Source organism: Zootoca vivipara, chromosome 1, assembly GCF_965207765.1.
Source record: "Zootoca vivipara chromosome 1, rZooViv2.hap1.1, whole genome shotgun sequence".
Taxonomy (NCBI): domain Eukaryota; kingdom Metazoa; phylum Chordata; class Lepidosauria; order Squamata; family Lacertidae; genus Zootoca; species Zootoca vivipara.
In genome coordinates, this window is record NC_142582.1 from 45,012,571 (window position 1) to 45,028,961 (window position 16,391).

Here is a 16,391-nt window from a genome sequence, read left to right on the forward strand (position 1 = left end):
AGATAAATCATATTTATAGACGCTGTGAAGAAACAATGTGAATCTGTCTCACCCTCAACCATTTGCAGCAGTAGGTTCTGATTTGTCCTCATTGTGTTCTTCCTTTGTTCTCTCAGTGCCCATTGATCATTCTGATTTGGTAGCTGATCTTTTAAAAGAGTTATCCAACCACAATGAGCGGGTAGAAGAACGGAAAGGAGCCCTTTTTGAGCTACTGAAGATTACAAGGGAAGACAACCTGGGAGTTTGGGAGGAGCATTTCAAGACCATTTTGCTGTTATTGCTGGAAACACTTGGAGACAAAGATGTAAGCTATCAACATAGGATCCAGTATCTTTTAGGGATCTTTCAGGTGACACACATTTTCTACAGCAAATGGTGCCAAAGGACGATATTTTCCCTTTATATGTGGCTATTGTTTTGGTGTGCTCTGGTTGAAGAGTTGGACACGGCTAAACGACTCAACAACAACAACAACAACAACAACAACATCATTGTTTAGATGGAGTGGCAATACTGTGGTGGTTTGCTGTCTTTAATGTTTCCTAGGAATTCAAAGAAACTGGAACTGGAATGTTCTGAGCAGCACTGGACAGTTGAGTCTCGCTGCTGTTTTAATTTCCTACAATGCCTTCAAAGTAGCCTCATTCTGGGACAAGATGGGAAATCAAAATGGCAGCCCCCAGCATTGCAGTGCACCATTCTGCTTGTCACCCCTGCTGCCAAGTATGCCTTTTGGAGGAGGTGATCCCACCAGAGGGCATTTTAACCAGGGCTCCCTCAGATCTGGAGCCGCCCACACCTCTAGATAGAAAGCTGAGAGAATAGGGGCTGATCAGTATGAACATGGATGGTTATGAATGCTCACACCAAGGAGTAGCCGTGCCCTTTAAAAGCACTGTGTGATCATTGTTGCCCTTTGGGTGAACACAATTGCTACTGCCATAACTTTATTTGTTTAAAAGATTTCTGTCCCGCCCTTCAGCAAAGCCACCAGGTCAGTTTGCAAGAATGAGATGATGAAACAAATCGAATAATAGAAACTTCATTATCCTTCGTTCTATTTTCTTGCATTATGAGAGGAAGTGGACATTCCAGCCTCTGAATTTTTCAGTTTGGTCATCACATCTTACCAGTGGCCTTTGGGTAGGGAATCATTTCTTAATTGTTGAGCAAAATGCAGTGGTATCACCCAGCTTGCCTTGGCAGTACAATACAGAAACTAGCTAAACCAAAGGTAGCCAGACTTTAGTTTGTTGCACTTGAGTATATGGCCTGAACTTACAAAGGCCCCTGGCTTGCATTTCACAGGCGGCAAATAACTGGCAGCATTCAATATTATGCCGTTTGGTTTCCATCTCTCTCCCCCCCCCCCCCCCCCCGGCGTACCACCACAAAATAAAAACTGAAACACTAGCACTTCACCACCAAATATTTACTCAGTTGATATGAAGTATCTGAAGTAGTGCCCATGGTTTTACCTGTTTGAAATGCATCAAACTATTATTCTGCAAGCAGCCAATAAAGTTTGTTGCATGCCAGTTATTGTTTGCTATTAGTGTCTACCAGTTATTGTTGTCATAGATGTGTCAGAAGATTTATTCAGGGTATGAGTCATGTGCTAGCCTGTGAACTGAGCAGGTGAATAGCCTGTGAACTGAGCAGGATGTACTGAAAGAGTTCAACCAGGAGCAAGTTAAGCTCAGTGCTCCTCTGTTGAAACCGTAGGCACTGTTTGGAATGGCCATCATCCAAAAGCACAACCCAACAGTTATATAACTTGAGCAGTTGTTCTTAGTATTCTTGTTTGTAACGTCAGTAAATGGTAAGGCTGGGGTGGAAGTACATTGAATGACAAGAACTGTGATAGAAATGCTGGATAGATTTATTGCAATATAAAATAGAACAGTACTTGGGTTTGCTATGCTAAACGATTGTTGTAGCTCTTCTGAATGAAGTGAGACAAGAGGAGTATAAACTTATCTTAACTGAGTTTAAATTGGCAATGTGTTGGATTTTATTTTTGGTATTAATCTGCATTTAAGAAACATACAGGATCACCACCAAGGAGTGTGGTGGAGTCTCCTTCTTTGGAGGTCTTTAAGCAGAGGCTTGACAGGCATATGTCAAGAATGCTTTGGTGGTGTTTCCTGCTTGGCAGGGGTTTGGACTGGATGGCCCTTGTGGTCTCTTCCAATTCTATGATTCTATGATTTTAGAACTTTGCATATCTCTTCTTGAGATGCTCAACAATGGGTAGCTGAGATAATGTGACCCATAGAGTATTGTTAGAATCTAGAAAACCCCGCACTTCATTTTAAAACAGAATCTGCCTCCTATACTTGAGTCAATCCATTTAAGAGCATGGTGACAGCTCAGAAACTAAAAGGTACATGAAGAGAAAAGTCAAGTTATTCCCCACCCACCCAGTGTTATGGATTATAATTCTTTTGTGTTTTGTTCAAATGTTTTAAATTTTGGGGGGTTAATGGACACAGAAGCAGAATATAATTCTGCATATAAATTCCTCACTGCTAGGTAGCATTTACCTAGTTCTCAGATATATAACTGAATTTTGAGGATGAGTTTGAGACCCATGATGTGCGGTTTTGAGGGATCCTCATTGCTAAGCAAGTGCCTTGTAACCCTAATGCTCCCCTTTTCTTGGTCTAAAAGATTTCCACCTAAAATAGAAAATCTCTTGATCTCTTCTCCAACATGTGCTTCTTCTTTTGATTTAGCATTCAATAAGAGCCTTGGCACTGAGGGTGTTGCGAGAAATCTTGAGGAACCAGCCTGCAAGGTTTAAGAACTATGCTGAACTAACTATCATGAAGACTCTGGAAGCACATAAAGATTCTCACAAAGAGGTGAGGTGGCTGTTTTGTTGCTGCTGGAGAAGCTCTGTTGTCTAGGGCTTGTTGGCAAGAGACTCATCTCAGCCCTCTTAATGGTCAAAGCTTAACTTCGAAGGCTGACAGATATTTCTGTGCCTGTTCTAAGTAAAACGAATTGTAGTAGACAGGGACCTAAATGCCAAGGAAAAGTATTAAAATAGAATGGGCGGTGGTTAATGCTAACACTACTCAGGGTAGACTCATTGAAATTAATGAAGATTAATACCAGAGGGTCAACTCTGAGAACAACGGTGTACTGTAGGGTTACTTTAAAGTAACTTCTGAGGCCTTTTATAGAGAAATGGGGGTGGGGTGGGAATAGAATTCTTGGCCGCAAAATGGGAGTAATAGGCAAACTAGGCTACAGGAGTCAGCCATGTAACCCGTGCAGGATTATAGCCTGAAGCACAAGGTGGCATTATCCGGTTAAGCAAGCAACATGGGAACAAAATGTGTAGAGATTGTCTTAAAAAGGAGGACCAGAAAATATTTAATCCGTTCAATAAATCAGCATGTCTGTACTACACTTTCTTGGAACCAGAGTCTCCACATGACACTCATTTTTTTGTAACAGCATTTAACAGCAGTTGTAAACTGATTTCCAGATAAAGCAGCTGGACAAAATATTTTGTTCTAAAGGAGTGCCTTTATTGGCAGGCATCTCCCAAGCACACATTCTTTTTGATTCACCTTGACTCTGTGCCCTTGTTGGGTTTTTTCCCGCTTCTTCTTCCCCGAATCACCTCCACAAGTGAATGGGAAAGTTGACATCTCCCAAAGCTTTCTCTGCCGTTTCCCCCCCCCCCTTTCTCTCTAAAACACTTTTGTGCAATTGTGTCACAGAGTATCAAAATTATGTATAGTGCTTGAATTGCTTCAAACTCTTATGCTCTCATTGCCACTTGTGCGCATTTGTGAATATATAAAGCACCAACTTTTGAGCTATCAATAAGTATAGACATGCATCCCACTCCAGAAATCAATGTACAGTATGTGTGCAGATGTGTGCAGGCATATCTTGTAGGTGGTTGTATTCATTACAGTTGTGGAAAGTGCAAAGAAAGGTAGATATAGACCCAGTACTGAAGTGCTCAGTATGTATGTTTAGCTTGGTTGTGCCTTTTGTGGGTGAAAATCAGTCCTCCAATTCCCTTTTCCTATGGAATTATGGATTTTCACTTCACCTTCATGTTGAACTGGTGGAATTTGCTAAAATAGTTGCCCTTTTTAAAAGTAAAAATTCAGTCAACTATTTCATTTTGGTCACTTGTAAAAATTACGGGTCCCATTGTTTCTGATGAATGTACAAGTCATACTTGCAGGAAGGGGTATTTATAGATATCTGAATTACCAAAATATTTAAATATTTTTAACATGTATTTTTGCGGCATCTTAAACATACACGAAACAGTCTGCACTTTCTTAAGCAAAAAAATGCATGTGCAGTCATTAAACCTTCATATTATTTTGTCCTATTTGTGGCAAACAACCTTAGTTGTCATACAGTGAAATGCACATGTACAGAATAAATGTATATACAGCCTTAGAATTATATTAACCATGTTATAGTGTGACAGTGCAGTAAAACACACTGGTACTAAAAGGTCTGGTACCTTAACTTGAGGAAAATATAATATTGAACAAATCAGTGTATATCTGGAACCACAATTGGTTCTTTTTATCATACTTTTTATCATACAGCCTAATAAATTTGCTTCAGATGTGGAGAGAATGGATCAAACAAATCATTTTGTCTAATAAAGATACTTAAACTTACTTTGCTTTTCCTCAAACAGTCACATAACAATTTGTTACACAGAGCATATCTGGGGCTGTTTCAAGCCCCAAAATACAGAGTATACAAACCTAAGATAAGTCAGTGGCTTCAGAAAGCTTTGAGGTCCACCGTTCTTCTTAATGCTACCTTCAGGTATACATTATCCTGCAGTGTTTGTTTCTTCTGGCACATTTCATAAGCATTAAAATAAAAAATTGGGAAGGTCCTGCCATGCCTACCATTGTTGGCATCTGTCTGTCTCAAGAGACAAGGGAAGAGTGTCATCAGGAGTAAAGTCAATCAGTTGGAGAGTTACAACACCTGCTGTGGCTGTAGATACCAATACAAGAGAGACATGTTTTATTGCAGTTGGGGCAATACAGAAAACAGCATGTTTTTGACTATCACCAATTTACTATGAGTGTAGATTCAAAACGCAGTTTCTAACGTAAGAACAATAACCTAGTTCTAGAGGGCTGCTGAGTCATGCTGCGTTTTAGATATGGAAATGTATGGGTTTTCTGTGCAGTACTAATCTGTAAAATGTAAATTCTGCCCCCCTTCCCCAAATTCTAGGTTGTGAGAGCTGCTGAGGAAGCCGCTTCCACTCTGGCCAGCTCCATCCACCCTGAGCAGTGCATCAAAGTGCTGTGCCCCATCATTCAGACAGCTGACTATCCAATCAATCTGGCTGCTATTAAAATGCAAACTAAAGTCATTGAGAGGATCTCAAAGGAGTCTTTGCATCAACTTCTTCAAGACATCATCCCTGGCCTGTTGCAGGTATGCTACCCTGAATGAACGCAGTCAGTCCGCACAAACCAAGTATTATTTAACATTTCTTCTGACTTCTGGCAGGTAGTAAGAGCTACTAATTATATACTATATAATATGTATAATTTTTATTAACGATTTTCCTCGTTTATAAAAGCATATGCAGTATATGGTTGGGAAGAAAAGAGGAGGGATGGGAGAGGGGATGGAGTGGTAAAGCTTATGTTCTTTTACTTGGTGTATGTGTGAGGTTTTTGTGTCAGTGTCACTTGGGTCGGTTTCTATCAGAGGAAAGTTGCCCCTGGGGTGGTGGAGTGGATGTCTTTCAGGAAGATGCCTCTCATATTTAGGTTGAGGCCAGAACTGCTTTCCCTTCGGAGAAGGAGAGGAATTTGTTTAGTGTTTTCTGGATGAACTATTGCTTTGAGTTTGGAATATATATGAAGCCAATTGTCAGTTTAGTTTTGCCTTCTAGTATCCCTTTGGCAAAAATGGATCTGCCTCTTTTGTCTTTTAGCACTGTTGTGGCTTTAAAATTCAGGTCTCTACTGAGTATTATGGCTACTCTGTGAGCCTTTCCTGAGCCAGGTGCAACTCTTGCTGATTGAAGGGGACTTCGCTTAGCAGTTGCTTCCTTTGGGTGGATTTTGTGCTATGACTAGAGTCCATGGGGGCGTGGAGTGTGGATCTAAGGCAGGTGTGTTGCCTCCAGATGTTGCTGAACTACAACTCCCATCAGCCCAGCAAGTACAGTCAATGGCTAGGTACAATGGGATTCATAGTTCCCCACGCCTGTTCTAAATGTCCCAACTTGCCCCCAAACCCACACTAGGCTATATAGCACCTCCCTGGTTTAGTTTTGTGACCATCTGACAGTGTATGTTCTTGAACTATGTTTTCTTCCATTAGTCTTTTTAGGGATGTTGAGGCCCATCAGCCCCAGTCAGCGTGACAGATGGTCAGGGATGATGGGAATTGTAGTCCACAATACCTGGAAGGCACCGCATTGGCAACCCCTGTACAGTCTGGGTCCTGTATATCTTAAGAGAGCAGCTGTTCAACTCTCTCCCTCTCCTTTACGATCTTCTGGATAAGCCCTGCTTAAAGTTTCTGAAATCTGGAAGAAACTTACTTTATTGGCTGTGTTATGAATCACTTATCCATGCAGTGTATCATAAAGATAATTTAAACACTAAGAATACACAAGGTTGCTATGATTTTTAAAAAGTTCATTTGCAGTAGTTGCCTTTCACGCATCTCACAGGATAGTTTGATGTCTAAATATATGCTTCCACCTGATCATTTCCTGGCGCTTTCTCAGGTTATTTGAGGATAGGGTCTTTCATCTGCTCTCTCCCACCTTCCCACAGCCAGTAGCCTGAGATGGTGGTTGAGGGAGGGGCCAGTAAGCTGGAACCGCCATTGGGAGCTATAGGTCATGCAGCTCTCGTGACTTTGTTTCTCCTTACCTCAGGGCAACCTGTTGTTGTTGTTCTTTAAAAAAAAAGAAAAAGAAAAAAGAAAAAAAAGTAAAATAAAATCAGTTGGCGGACTTTTTTTTAGTTTTGTCCATGATTTGGGATTATTTAGTCGAGAAACTTGTAGGGTCTGGCCTGCAATGTTTTTGGGTTTTTTGTTTGGCCATTTTAAGGTTCTCTTGTGATTTGGTTCCAGAACAATTCAGTTTAGTACCATATTTATGGTTAGGTTTTACCCACTTTCATTATAAAGTGGTGCCTCGACTTCTGAAGGTTTCGACTTCTGAAGTCCGCAAACCCGGAAGTATTTTCGCTGTGTGCGTGTTCTGCGCATGCGCAAAATGGACGCTTCAACTTACGAAGAGCACCACGGAACGGATCGCCTTCCTAAGTCGAGGTACCACTGTAGTTAAACATTTGGGCTTGGCAATGCTAAATTAAGGCTTAAAGATTAAGGTGGGGTTTTGGTTTTTTATGAGTATAATAAGAATATATCAGCCAAAGTGAATTGTGTTCTCTTGACCCAAGCCTCCAATAGCATGGCGAAGTTGGCAGCTACATTTTATAGGTTCTCTTTCCTCTGAAAATTACTAGACACGTTTTTTCTTGTACAAAGTCAGAGGCACAGCCATGTGTCTGAGGCAGACAAGAACCACGTTATAAGCAGGAAACTCTGGCAGAATTCCAGCTGACTCATTCAGCATCCCCGGTTGTTGTACGGAGCACATGATGTCAAGGCATGTTCAGAAACAGAAGTTCTTCCTCCATCTGCGCAGCTGAGTCTCTGCTTGAAAGATTATTGTGGCAATGTTCTTCCACACCTTTGTGCCCTCAGATGGCAGATAACCATCATGAAGGCAGGGTGCTGCTTTAAAATGCTCTACTGGCTCTCTCCCCCACCCCGCTTGAATCAATAGTTTGATGTGTATCACAGACAGACACAACTGCCCTCATTCCTGGTATCAGACGGTTGTGAAAATGGGACTGTGTGTTCTCACCTCTCACATATCAGTACACTGAAACTGGCAAGTTTTGCTGTCTTGTAAATGTTGGTCACACTTTCTGAGCTCCCAAGTTCTCATGAGTGATTTACTACACCACACAGATTGCAAAACAAAAGGTTCTGGTGCCTTGGGGAGGTTACAGTTCATTTCCTGTTGTGTCCTAAGAGGCGAATTGAACTGTTACATGCAAATGTGTGCTGTGAAGGTAATTTTAATTTTTTAAAAAAAATCAAAACCGCAGAAGGGACAACTTTGAAAATTGGCCAGTGAATAAGAGGTTTAAGTATCTCCTGCTCCCTGCCGCTCCTTTCACACTGTAACCTCTGTTTGTTATACACATTTATGTGTAATATACAGTTTAGCCCTGAAGTGTTCATTCATTCAGTTGGCCTTATCTGTTTCCCCATAACTCCTGAGATGAAGCCTTCAGTCCAGTTGAAGGGGTGCCTCCAGATGTTGTTGGATTCCAGTTCTCATCAGAGCCATGATAACCTCCCAGCAGCCTGAAACAGCCTTTTCATTGGACTGAATACCTCTGAGGTATTTTGAGTTCATTAAGGTTTCAAAGATGCAGTTAAGTTAGGTGGTGCATTTGAGCGAACTTCCCCATCTGGATTTGTCCCTCAGGTTGTCCACTTGGATTTGTCTGGAGGGTCATGTTGGTTAGGGTGAGAGCTGTCCCCACTTGGAATTCTTCCTCTAGGTGTGGTGTATCTTTTGCTCTCAGAGGAAAATCAATGAACTTCTGGTGTTGCTTATTAAGATATGACCAGAGATTTAAAGCCACTTATAATGCCTGGTTATTGCATATAACCATGTTCAGTTCTGTGGAGGGCTAAAGCCCAGTGTTTAAGAACTTCAAGAGTTGTAGCAAAGCCAAAATACGAAGCAGAAAGAAAACTCTTGAGTGTTTCAGAAGCCGCTTCTCTCTGCAAGACCTATGCTAGAAGGCGAGGCGAAACCCGGTGCCTGGGAGTCATTGGATTGTGTCGCATCTTTTACAGTGTGACTCAAGTTCTTTCTCCTCAGGCATTTAAAAAAAAATACTGTTTCATAATATTCACACAGTCCATGGAATAAAAACTGTTTTAAAAATAGCGTAAGGAAGCACGCACGGAGCTGTATAAGTCAAGCAAATTATTACCTTGTCAAGATGAAGTCAAATGTATAATTATAAAAAAAGTTAATTTATAATTAACTTCACCCTTGTTTCGCATGATGTGGCCTGCCCTTTTCTTCAATTCGTCATTTTCTGGCTACAACACTACATTGACTCAGACGGAGAGAGAATCTTAAAAGGCCAATATTAACCAAATGGTTGATGGCTACAGATGACCACCACCTTGCATAGTTTCAGTTGCCGGGCAATAGGATTCTAAGTGCCTACCAAGCGGGTCATCTGAATCTGTCCTAAATCAGGGAGCAAAAAGTTGTTGCAGCCTGAAAACAGGGCCCAGGAATTTGACCCTAATTGGACACCTGCTCTAGAAATGAGAAATAACACCGGTATTTTTATACTTCTGTCTCATTTGTTATGAGGATTTTTGCCTTAGTCTTGCTTCATGAATGCCATTCCCCTTTAATGTCTGGCAGCAGGAGAAGGGGTGGGAATATGGTCTGAAGATAGTTGTAGCCTTCTCCCAGCAGAGGTCACTCTGAGCCAAGGGCACAAGCAGACCAAAAGCTTTGTCCTTCTGCCAGAGCCTTTCGAGAAGCTGATTTTAATGCAGGGGTCCCCAATCTAAGGCCCGGGGACCGGATGCGACCCAATCGCCTTCTAAATCCGGCCCGCGGACGGTCCAGGAATCAGCATGTTTTACATGTGTAGAATGTGTCCTTTTATTTAAAATGAATCTCTGGGTTATTTATGGGGCCTGCCAGGTGTTTTTACATGAGCAGAATGTGTCCTTTTATTTAAAATGCATCTCTGGGTTATTTGTGGGGCATAGGAATTTGTTCATATTTTTAAAAAAAAACATAGTCCGGCCCCCCACAAGCTCTGAGGGACAGTGGACCGGCCCCCTGCTGAAAACGTTTGCTGACCCCTGTTTTAGTGCAGTAATTTCACAGCTGTGACTCAGTTGCTGTGTGCGATCCAGGCATCATTCTGCGATCGCACAATTTTAAATCCCCCACAGCCATTTCCTCTATTGGTATTGGTATTGACCTGCCTTTGAGAAAAACTAAATAAAAAATCACGAATCTTTAAAAAGCAATGGCTTTTTGAAGTGGCTGAGCTCTTGCCAGTGCTTGATGCTATTCATTGTTGAGCAATGTGAGTGATGCAGTGGAAAAAGCACATCGCTTCAATAGGAGTAAAAGTTTTTTAAAAGCTAAAATGTAGTGTTCCCCAAACGGTGTGCATATTATGAGGGAGGCGGAGTGTTATTTGACACTAGTGATGTTGCAGGCACTGTCTCAAAGCACTCGCAAAACTGCATTTCATACAGCACCCACCTGAAGCATGCAAATACCTCTCTTGTTTCTCGGGGGACTTATTTTGATTGTAATCCAGCCAGCACTCATCACCAGGAATGCTATGAAGTATAAAGAAAATGTAGAAAAATAAAGAAGCTGGGGGAGGAGTTAAAGGGGAAAACTTAAGGAAGCAATCTGTCTCTCTTGCACACACACACACACACCAAATAAAGACAAGTGAGGATTGAGGAGGCTCAGGGGCCACAGAATACGAATGTCTGGATGGAGCATGGGATGAAGAACAGTGGGGAGCAGGAATTAAATTGAGTGTCCTGGAAAAGGACATGGGTGACTGGGTGGCGTAACGTGCTGCAAGATTTTGTTGCAGGTTTCACAGAGTGGCCTTATTTTTAATTTTTCAGTGCACTGTTCTATATTTATCACTGCATTTTTTTCTTTAAAACAAACAAACAGTTTTTAGCATATTATAACTTATAATCAATTTATTGGTCAGAGTTCGTTCTTGGGTTTTAAATATTTTTTTTAAGGTTAACCTTCTCTGTACAAAGGGAATGTTCCTTTTACAAATGCAAACATAGGAACACCTTCCCTGTCCCGGGCAAGTATGACTCAGCCTTCTGGGAATTCATTACCGAAAACGCTGCTTCCTGAAGTTGAATAACCTGTATTTCAGTGGGTTAAGGAAGGGTTAACTGGTACTAGAAAGAAGCAGACCGCTGCCCAGTCGTGGGCTAATAAACCCACAGCATGAGCCCAACCTTGCATGTAGGGAGATTCTTGGGTGCTGGGGCTACCAGTTCTTTCCTATGACCCATGGGCCAGACTGGTAATCTGCTGTCTGTGGAGAGCTTATGTAGTTCCTGAAGCCATATGTCACTTTTCCTATTTATTCTGTCAAGTTTTGGGGCATGCCAGTTTTCAAGGGAAGGGAGGAAAGAAGGGGAACCCCCTTCCAAGTTGCAGAAATCTTGTAACAATACTTGTTTTATCTATTTCATGATTTTCTTTTGCAGGCTATCTTGGAAATTATCTTTTTAAAATAATCATCATCATCGTGTTGGGACTAGGTTTCTCTGTGTCCCTGCATATTTTAATTGTTCTCATTTGAAAGTGTAGCTCTAACCTCTAATCCACTAGCTCCTAACCCTGGAGGAAGAAAGAATTTGTGAAGAAACCTTTCGATTCTCATGACTCCCTTCGTTGTTTCCATCTAGGGCTATGACAACACAGAAAGCAGTGTTCGCAAAGCCAGTGTATTTTGCCTCGTGGCAATCTATTCTGTTATTGGTGAAGAACTGAAGCCTCACCTTGCACAGCTCACTGGGAGTAAGGTACGTGCGGCCTCTTGATTTTGAAACACATGCAGTTCCTGTAACTTTAAGCGGAGTCAGTCGGCAAAATCAGGAGCAGTTGTTCCCAGGCATTTTGTTGGCTTCACAAGCATTCAGGGACAGCCCATTCACATATGTAGTTGGCTACTGGCCTTTCAAGAGTGTATTTTGGCTAGTTCAAGATGGAGGAACATCTGCCATACATGTTAGCCTGGAAAAGGGTCCCCTATAATATAATATGGCCTTGCTCAGCCACAGCAGCGTTTGGGATAAATCAACAAATAGTTGTGGCACACACAAAACGGCAAAGGGACAGAATGGCCCTGGCAAGTTGATATGTTCCTCTACTGCTTTCTGATGTCTGACTTGTGTTCATGCATTCTTTTTGTGCAGGGATCAGCTATTTTCTTTTATTTTTATTAGTTTTCTCATAAAATAAATTTGCTATGCGTCATAAAAAACAAAAGAAAATCATTGACAATAGAGCCATACGACAGTAAAAAGAACTCAGTCATCTTTCAATGAACTGCTATTCATTGAAAGAGAACTATTTGAAAATGATTCATAGATGGTACTCTGAATAGGTTGGCTAAGTTTTATAAGACAGAATCACATAATTGTTGGAAGTGTAAAGAACTGAAGGGAACATTCTTCCACTTGTGGTGGACATGTAAAAAAGGTAAAAGGGTATTGGGAAATGATTTATAATGAATTGGAAAAAAATGTTTAAAATTACTTTACCAAAAAAATCCAGAGTCCTTTTTGTTGGGGGTAACCCAAACTGAAATTCCCAGGTGTCAGAAAAGTTATTTATGTATGCAACAACAACAACAACAGCCCGTGTTTTGTTAGGCCAAAATGGAAATTGAGCGAGGTCCCAACTAAAGAGGATTGGCAACTTAAATTGTTAAATTTGCAGATTTAACATATAGAATAAGAGCAAGAACAACATACTTTTAAAGAAGATAGGAAAACATTTATTGAATATATGGAAAATAACTGTATACAGCTGAAAACGCTGCCAGCATTAAGATAAATTCAACAGAGTAAACATTTTGATGGATGTAAAAGTGGAAAATTGATTTGAATGGTTATAGTAAAATGATGTATGATATGTAAAATGAACCATGGAAAGAGAAGGGGTAAGTCATTGGATATTTTAAAGTTTGTAAAATGTTTATCTGAAATTGTAAAACAGAAAAGTTAATGAAAATTACAACCATTGGGTGCCTACACTAAAGTCAGGGGTCCATGACTCACTTCCAGGCTGACACACATAGGACTGCACTGTGAAAGACCCATTCTGAACTGGATGCAAATTAATGAAGAGGAGTGGGTGTTACTGTGTCTCCTTTCTTTCAGATGAAGCTCCTCAACTTGTACATAAAGAGGGCCCAGACCACCAACAGCAACAGCAGCTCATCTTCAGATGTTTCCACGCACAGTTAATGGAGATCTTTGGACATGCCTGTAGACATAGAAGCCATCAGCTGTGCCTCTCAGAGACCCTCCCCTCATCAGCACGCTCCACCCGCTGATGGAGGCCATGCAGATATTTATTGCAATCAGTATTTTTAGTCCTTTTAAAAGCTTTCTATGGTAGGATATTATTGTTATTGAATGTAAAGGAAGCAAGGCCTGGGTTGCAGTCTTCTTCATTGAAAAATAGAACACACCATGGTTAAACACATTGCAGCTATCCACTGACATTTTGGGGGTCATACTTACAGTAGACTCTTTGAAATCAACGGGCTTAAGTTCATCATGTGAGTTGATTTCAGTGGATCTACCTTGAGTACGACTTCTTGGATTCAGACCTTGGTTTTTTTTTATTAGGTTGTGTTTGTATCTATCAAACATTTGACTAGTTATTCCTGTTCCTCTAATTTCAGGAATGTGTCCTTGTTTCAGAGATGAGGTTAAAATTTAGAATGGCCTCACTTGGGTTTTTCAGGAGAAACCCCTACATTCTTTAAAAAAAGGAAAGGAAAGGAAACTAGCCCCCTCAACCCACTTTTTAAAATTATTATGGGGGAGGGGGGAGACACCCACACAAACAAATTTTATAGTACCATCATCTGAGTGACATCGGTCATGAAAATTCCCTGGGAGATCTCAGCAAACTTGCAATGGTGCTGTTTATATAGGGCAGATGCACTTTCCCTACTATAACCCATTTAAGACCTGCCTCTGTGTAGATGTTTCAATCATCTGATTATTATTTTTAGCACATGCTGAGAAACATTTTTTTTAAGTGAAAAAAGAAAAGAAAGCAAAGCTATATGCTGTGATATAGTCTTGGTTACAGTATTCGCTGGGGATTGAATTCCTTCTGTAACAATTTAATCTAGCTTTATGAAATCTTAGAGTGAATGCACTGTAATATCTCTGAACTGGTTAAGTACCAACACTGTCAAAGGAACTGACAACCTATCTCTTAGAAAAGATATGTGAAATGTGCTACTACTGCTGCTTGAATCCTCAGTATGAAATTTGTACTTTCCAAAGCTCAATTGGCTTTTGTAGGAGCTGCAACTCAGATAACCAGGCCTTTCTTTCTTAATAAAATACTGCTTTCGTTTTGTCAACCAATGCTCCTTAGTGTGACACTTTTTCTGTTGCCACCTCCCCACCCAACCTTTGAGTACTCCAGGAGTTTGTCACCCACCCCAAACCACCACACAATCTGGTTTATTTATGATCTTGTTTTGTGTCTACTGTACATAGCAAATTGTTCCCCTTCTCTCTTAGCATTTCAGATATGACTCTGTTTCATTAGGGTAGTACTCAAAGGGCTAGGTAGTACTCAACCTGCACCAATCTGCTTTCTTAAAGCTACACAGTTGAGGGTGGGGTGGGTGTTTCTTCCAGGCACAAGACCCCTTTGGCTACCAATCCATACATGCTGGTGAAGACAAATCTGCATGATGTTGGCGCTTAGCTGCCAGATTACGGAGGGCTCCTACCTTTTCTCAGCACTGTCCAAATGTCTGCAGCTGCCTTTTTACTTGCTGCCTCCTTACGCAGGGCTTTAACTTTTCAGGCCTTTTGAAAGAGGTTTCTTTTTCTTTGTATTCTTCCCCATCCTCTCATCCCCCCCTCCCTCACCCCGCACCCATTTCCCTCCTCTTCCCAGACCTTCATATCTGAGAATCCGCACAGAACAACTCTGCCTGTTGTTGGGTTGGGTTCGATGGAGATGTACATGCTGCCAGTGGGGCGCCAGCGTCCCAGGGCATGAGCAAACAAATCAATGCAACCCCTTTCGCACCATCTGAAGTACTGTTGGTCTCTTATATAGTCCTGCATCGATTGAGGCATGTGGCTTCCTTTTAAAAGGTACACTATGTGTGCTTGCCTGGATTACAGTACAACACAAGACCTTTTCTATCGCTTCCTAGTAGCTTCTCAATAACCTGTATAAGTAATGTAACTTGCAACGTTGTCATATAAATCTTCTTTCTACCACCCTCCCAGACCCTTTTATTTATCAAGTGTAGTAGTTCATATTAAAGGACAACAGAGAAATGTTTGTAGAATGCAGCCGGATTTTGCTAACAGTAATAATGTTTTAAATGGGAAGGATGGGCTTGTAAAGCCACTCAAAACAGTCAGCCATCAGAAAAGAGTTTGTTGGCACAGTGTTCACGCGCATGTATTTAATTTCTATTTTTGGGTTGGTTATTTTATTTCTTTTATTTCTCTTTTTTTGGGCGCTTTTGTCATGTTACATCCATATCTGTATTTATATCTTATTTGTTTCACTTTTGAGTGTATCATGGCAAATGTACAGATGTTTTTATGTTAACATTTACATGATAGAATTTGCTAAAAAATGAAATAAAACTTTGAGTTTGCCCTAGAATAAATGACAGTTAAATTTAAGTCCTTATGGGAGCCTCTTTGCACTACAATTTGGTCATGAAAGCAGGTGACCTCAAAGATGAACTGTCAGCACAGAAGCATGGTTTTTTTTAAACCCCAAATCACATTTATTTCCACACATGTGACACTGTCCAAGGGTACACCCATTATAGTAGCATCGTATCCCTGTGCAGACGTTCATAGTTGGGAGGGGGCAGAATCATGACTGTGGTACCAAGTTCTGCCCTCTCAGTGCTCTAAGATGCTTATCGAAGTTCTGAAACTCTGATACTGGTCCTTGATTGCTAGGCTAGAAGAGAAGGGTGTACAAGTATGTAGAAATTAGCCTACTGTACAAAGGTAAAATCATTGTATTGCTCACTTTTGCCTCAGATAGATAGATAGATATAACTTTATTGTCATTGTACATAGTACATAGTACAACGACGAAATTGAATGCCGCCCCATGAAAACAACAACATAATTACAGCCACATATACACATACATACACACACATCACAACTCCCCAATATCATATTATTTAGTTACAGCATTTAGGATGGTTATAGCTCTTGGATAAAAACTGGTTTTTAATCTTGTTCTTGTTCTATATCTCTTGCCCGAAGGCAACAGTGCAAAAAGACTATATCCAGGGTGAGATGAGTCCTGCAAAACAGTATTTGCTTTTTTAAGGCATCAGGAACTGTATAGTTCTTCCAGAGATGGGAGGGGATGACCGATAATCTTTCGGGCTGTGGTTATGACCTTCTGGAGCACTTTCCTATCCATGACTGTGCAGCTGGAAAACCAAGCACAGATACAGTAT

The 16,391-nt window shown here is 40.9% G+C and overlaps 1 protein-coding gene across 2 annotated transcripts in view; it reads left to right on the forward strand.

Annotated features, from left to right (window-relative positions):
* Window positions 1–15,585, forward strand: part of CLASP1 (cytoplasmic linker associated protein 1) — a 165,220-nt gene extending 149,635 nt beyond the window's left edge. For both annotated transcript variants that reach the window (XM_088652464.1, XM_035128806.3), the window contains 5 exons: window positions 117–307; window positions 2,742–2,870; window positions 5,251–5,457; window positions 11,584–11,700; window positions 13,063–15,585. In XM_088652464.1, the coding sequence (XP_088508590.1) occupies window positions 117–307; window positions 2,742–2,870; window positions 5,251–5,457; window positions 11,584–11,700; window positions 13,063–13,149 (731 nt within the window). In that variant the 3' untranslated portion in view covers window positions 13,150–15,585. The remainder of the gene's footprint in view (window positions 1–116; window positions 308–2,741; window positions 2,871–5,250; window positions 5,458–11,583; window positions 11,701–13,062) is intronic.
* Window positions 15,586–16,391: the final 806 nt, after the last annotated feature.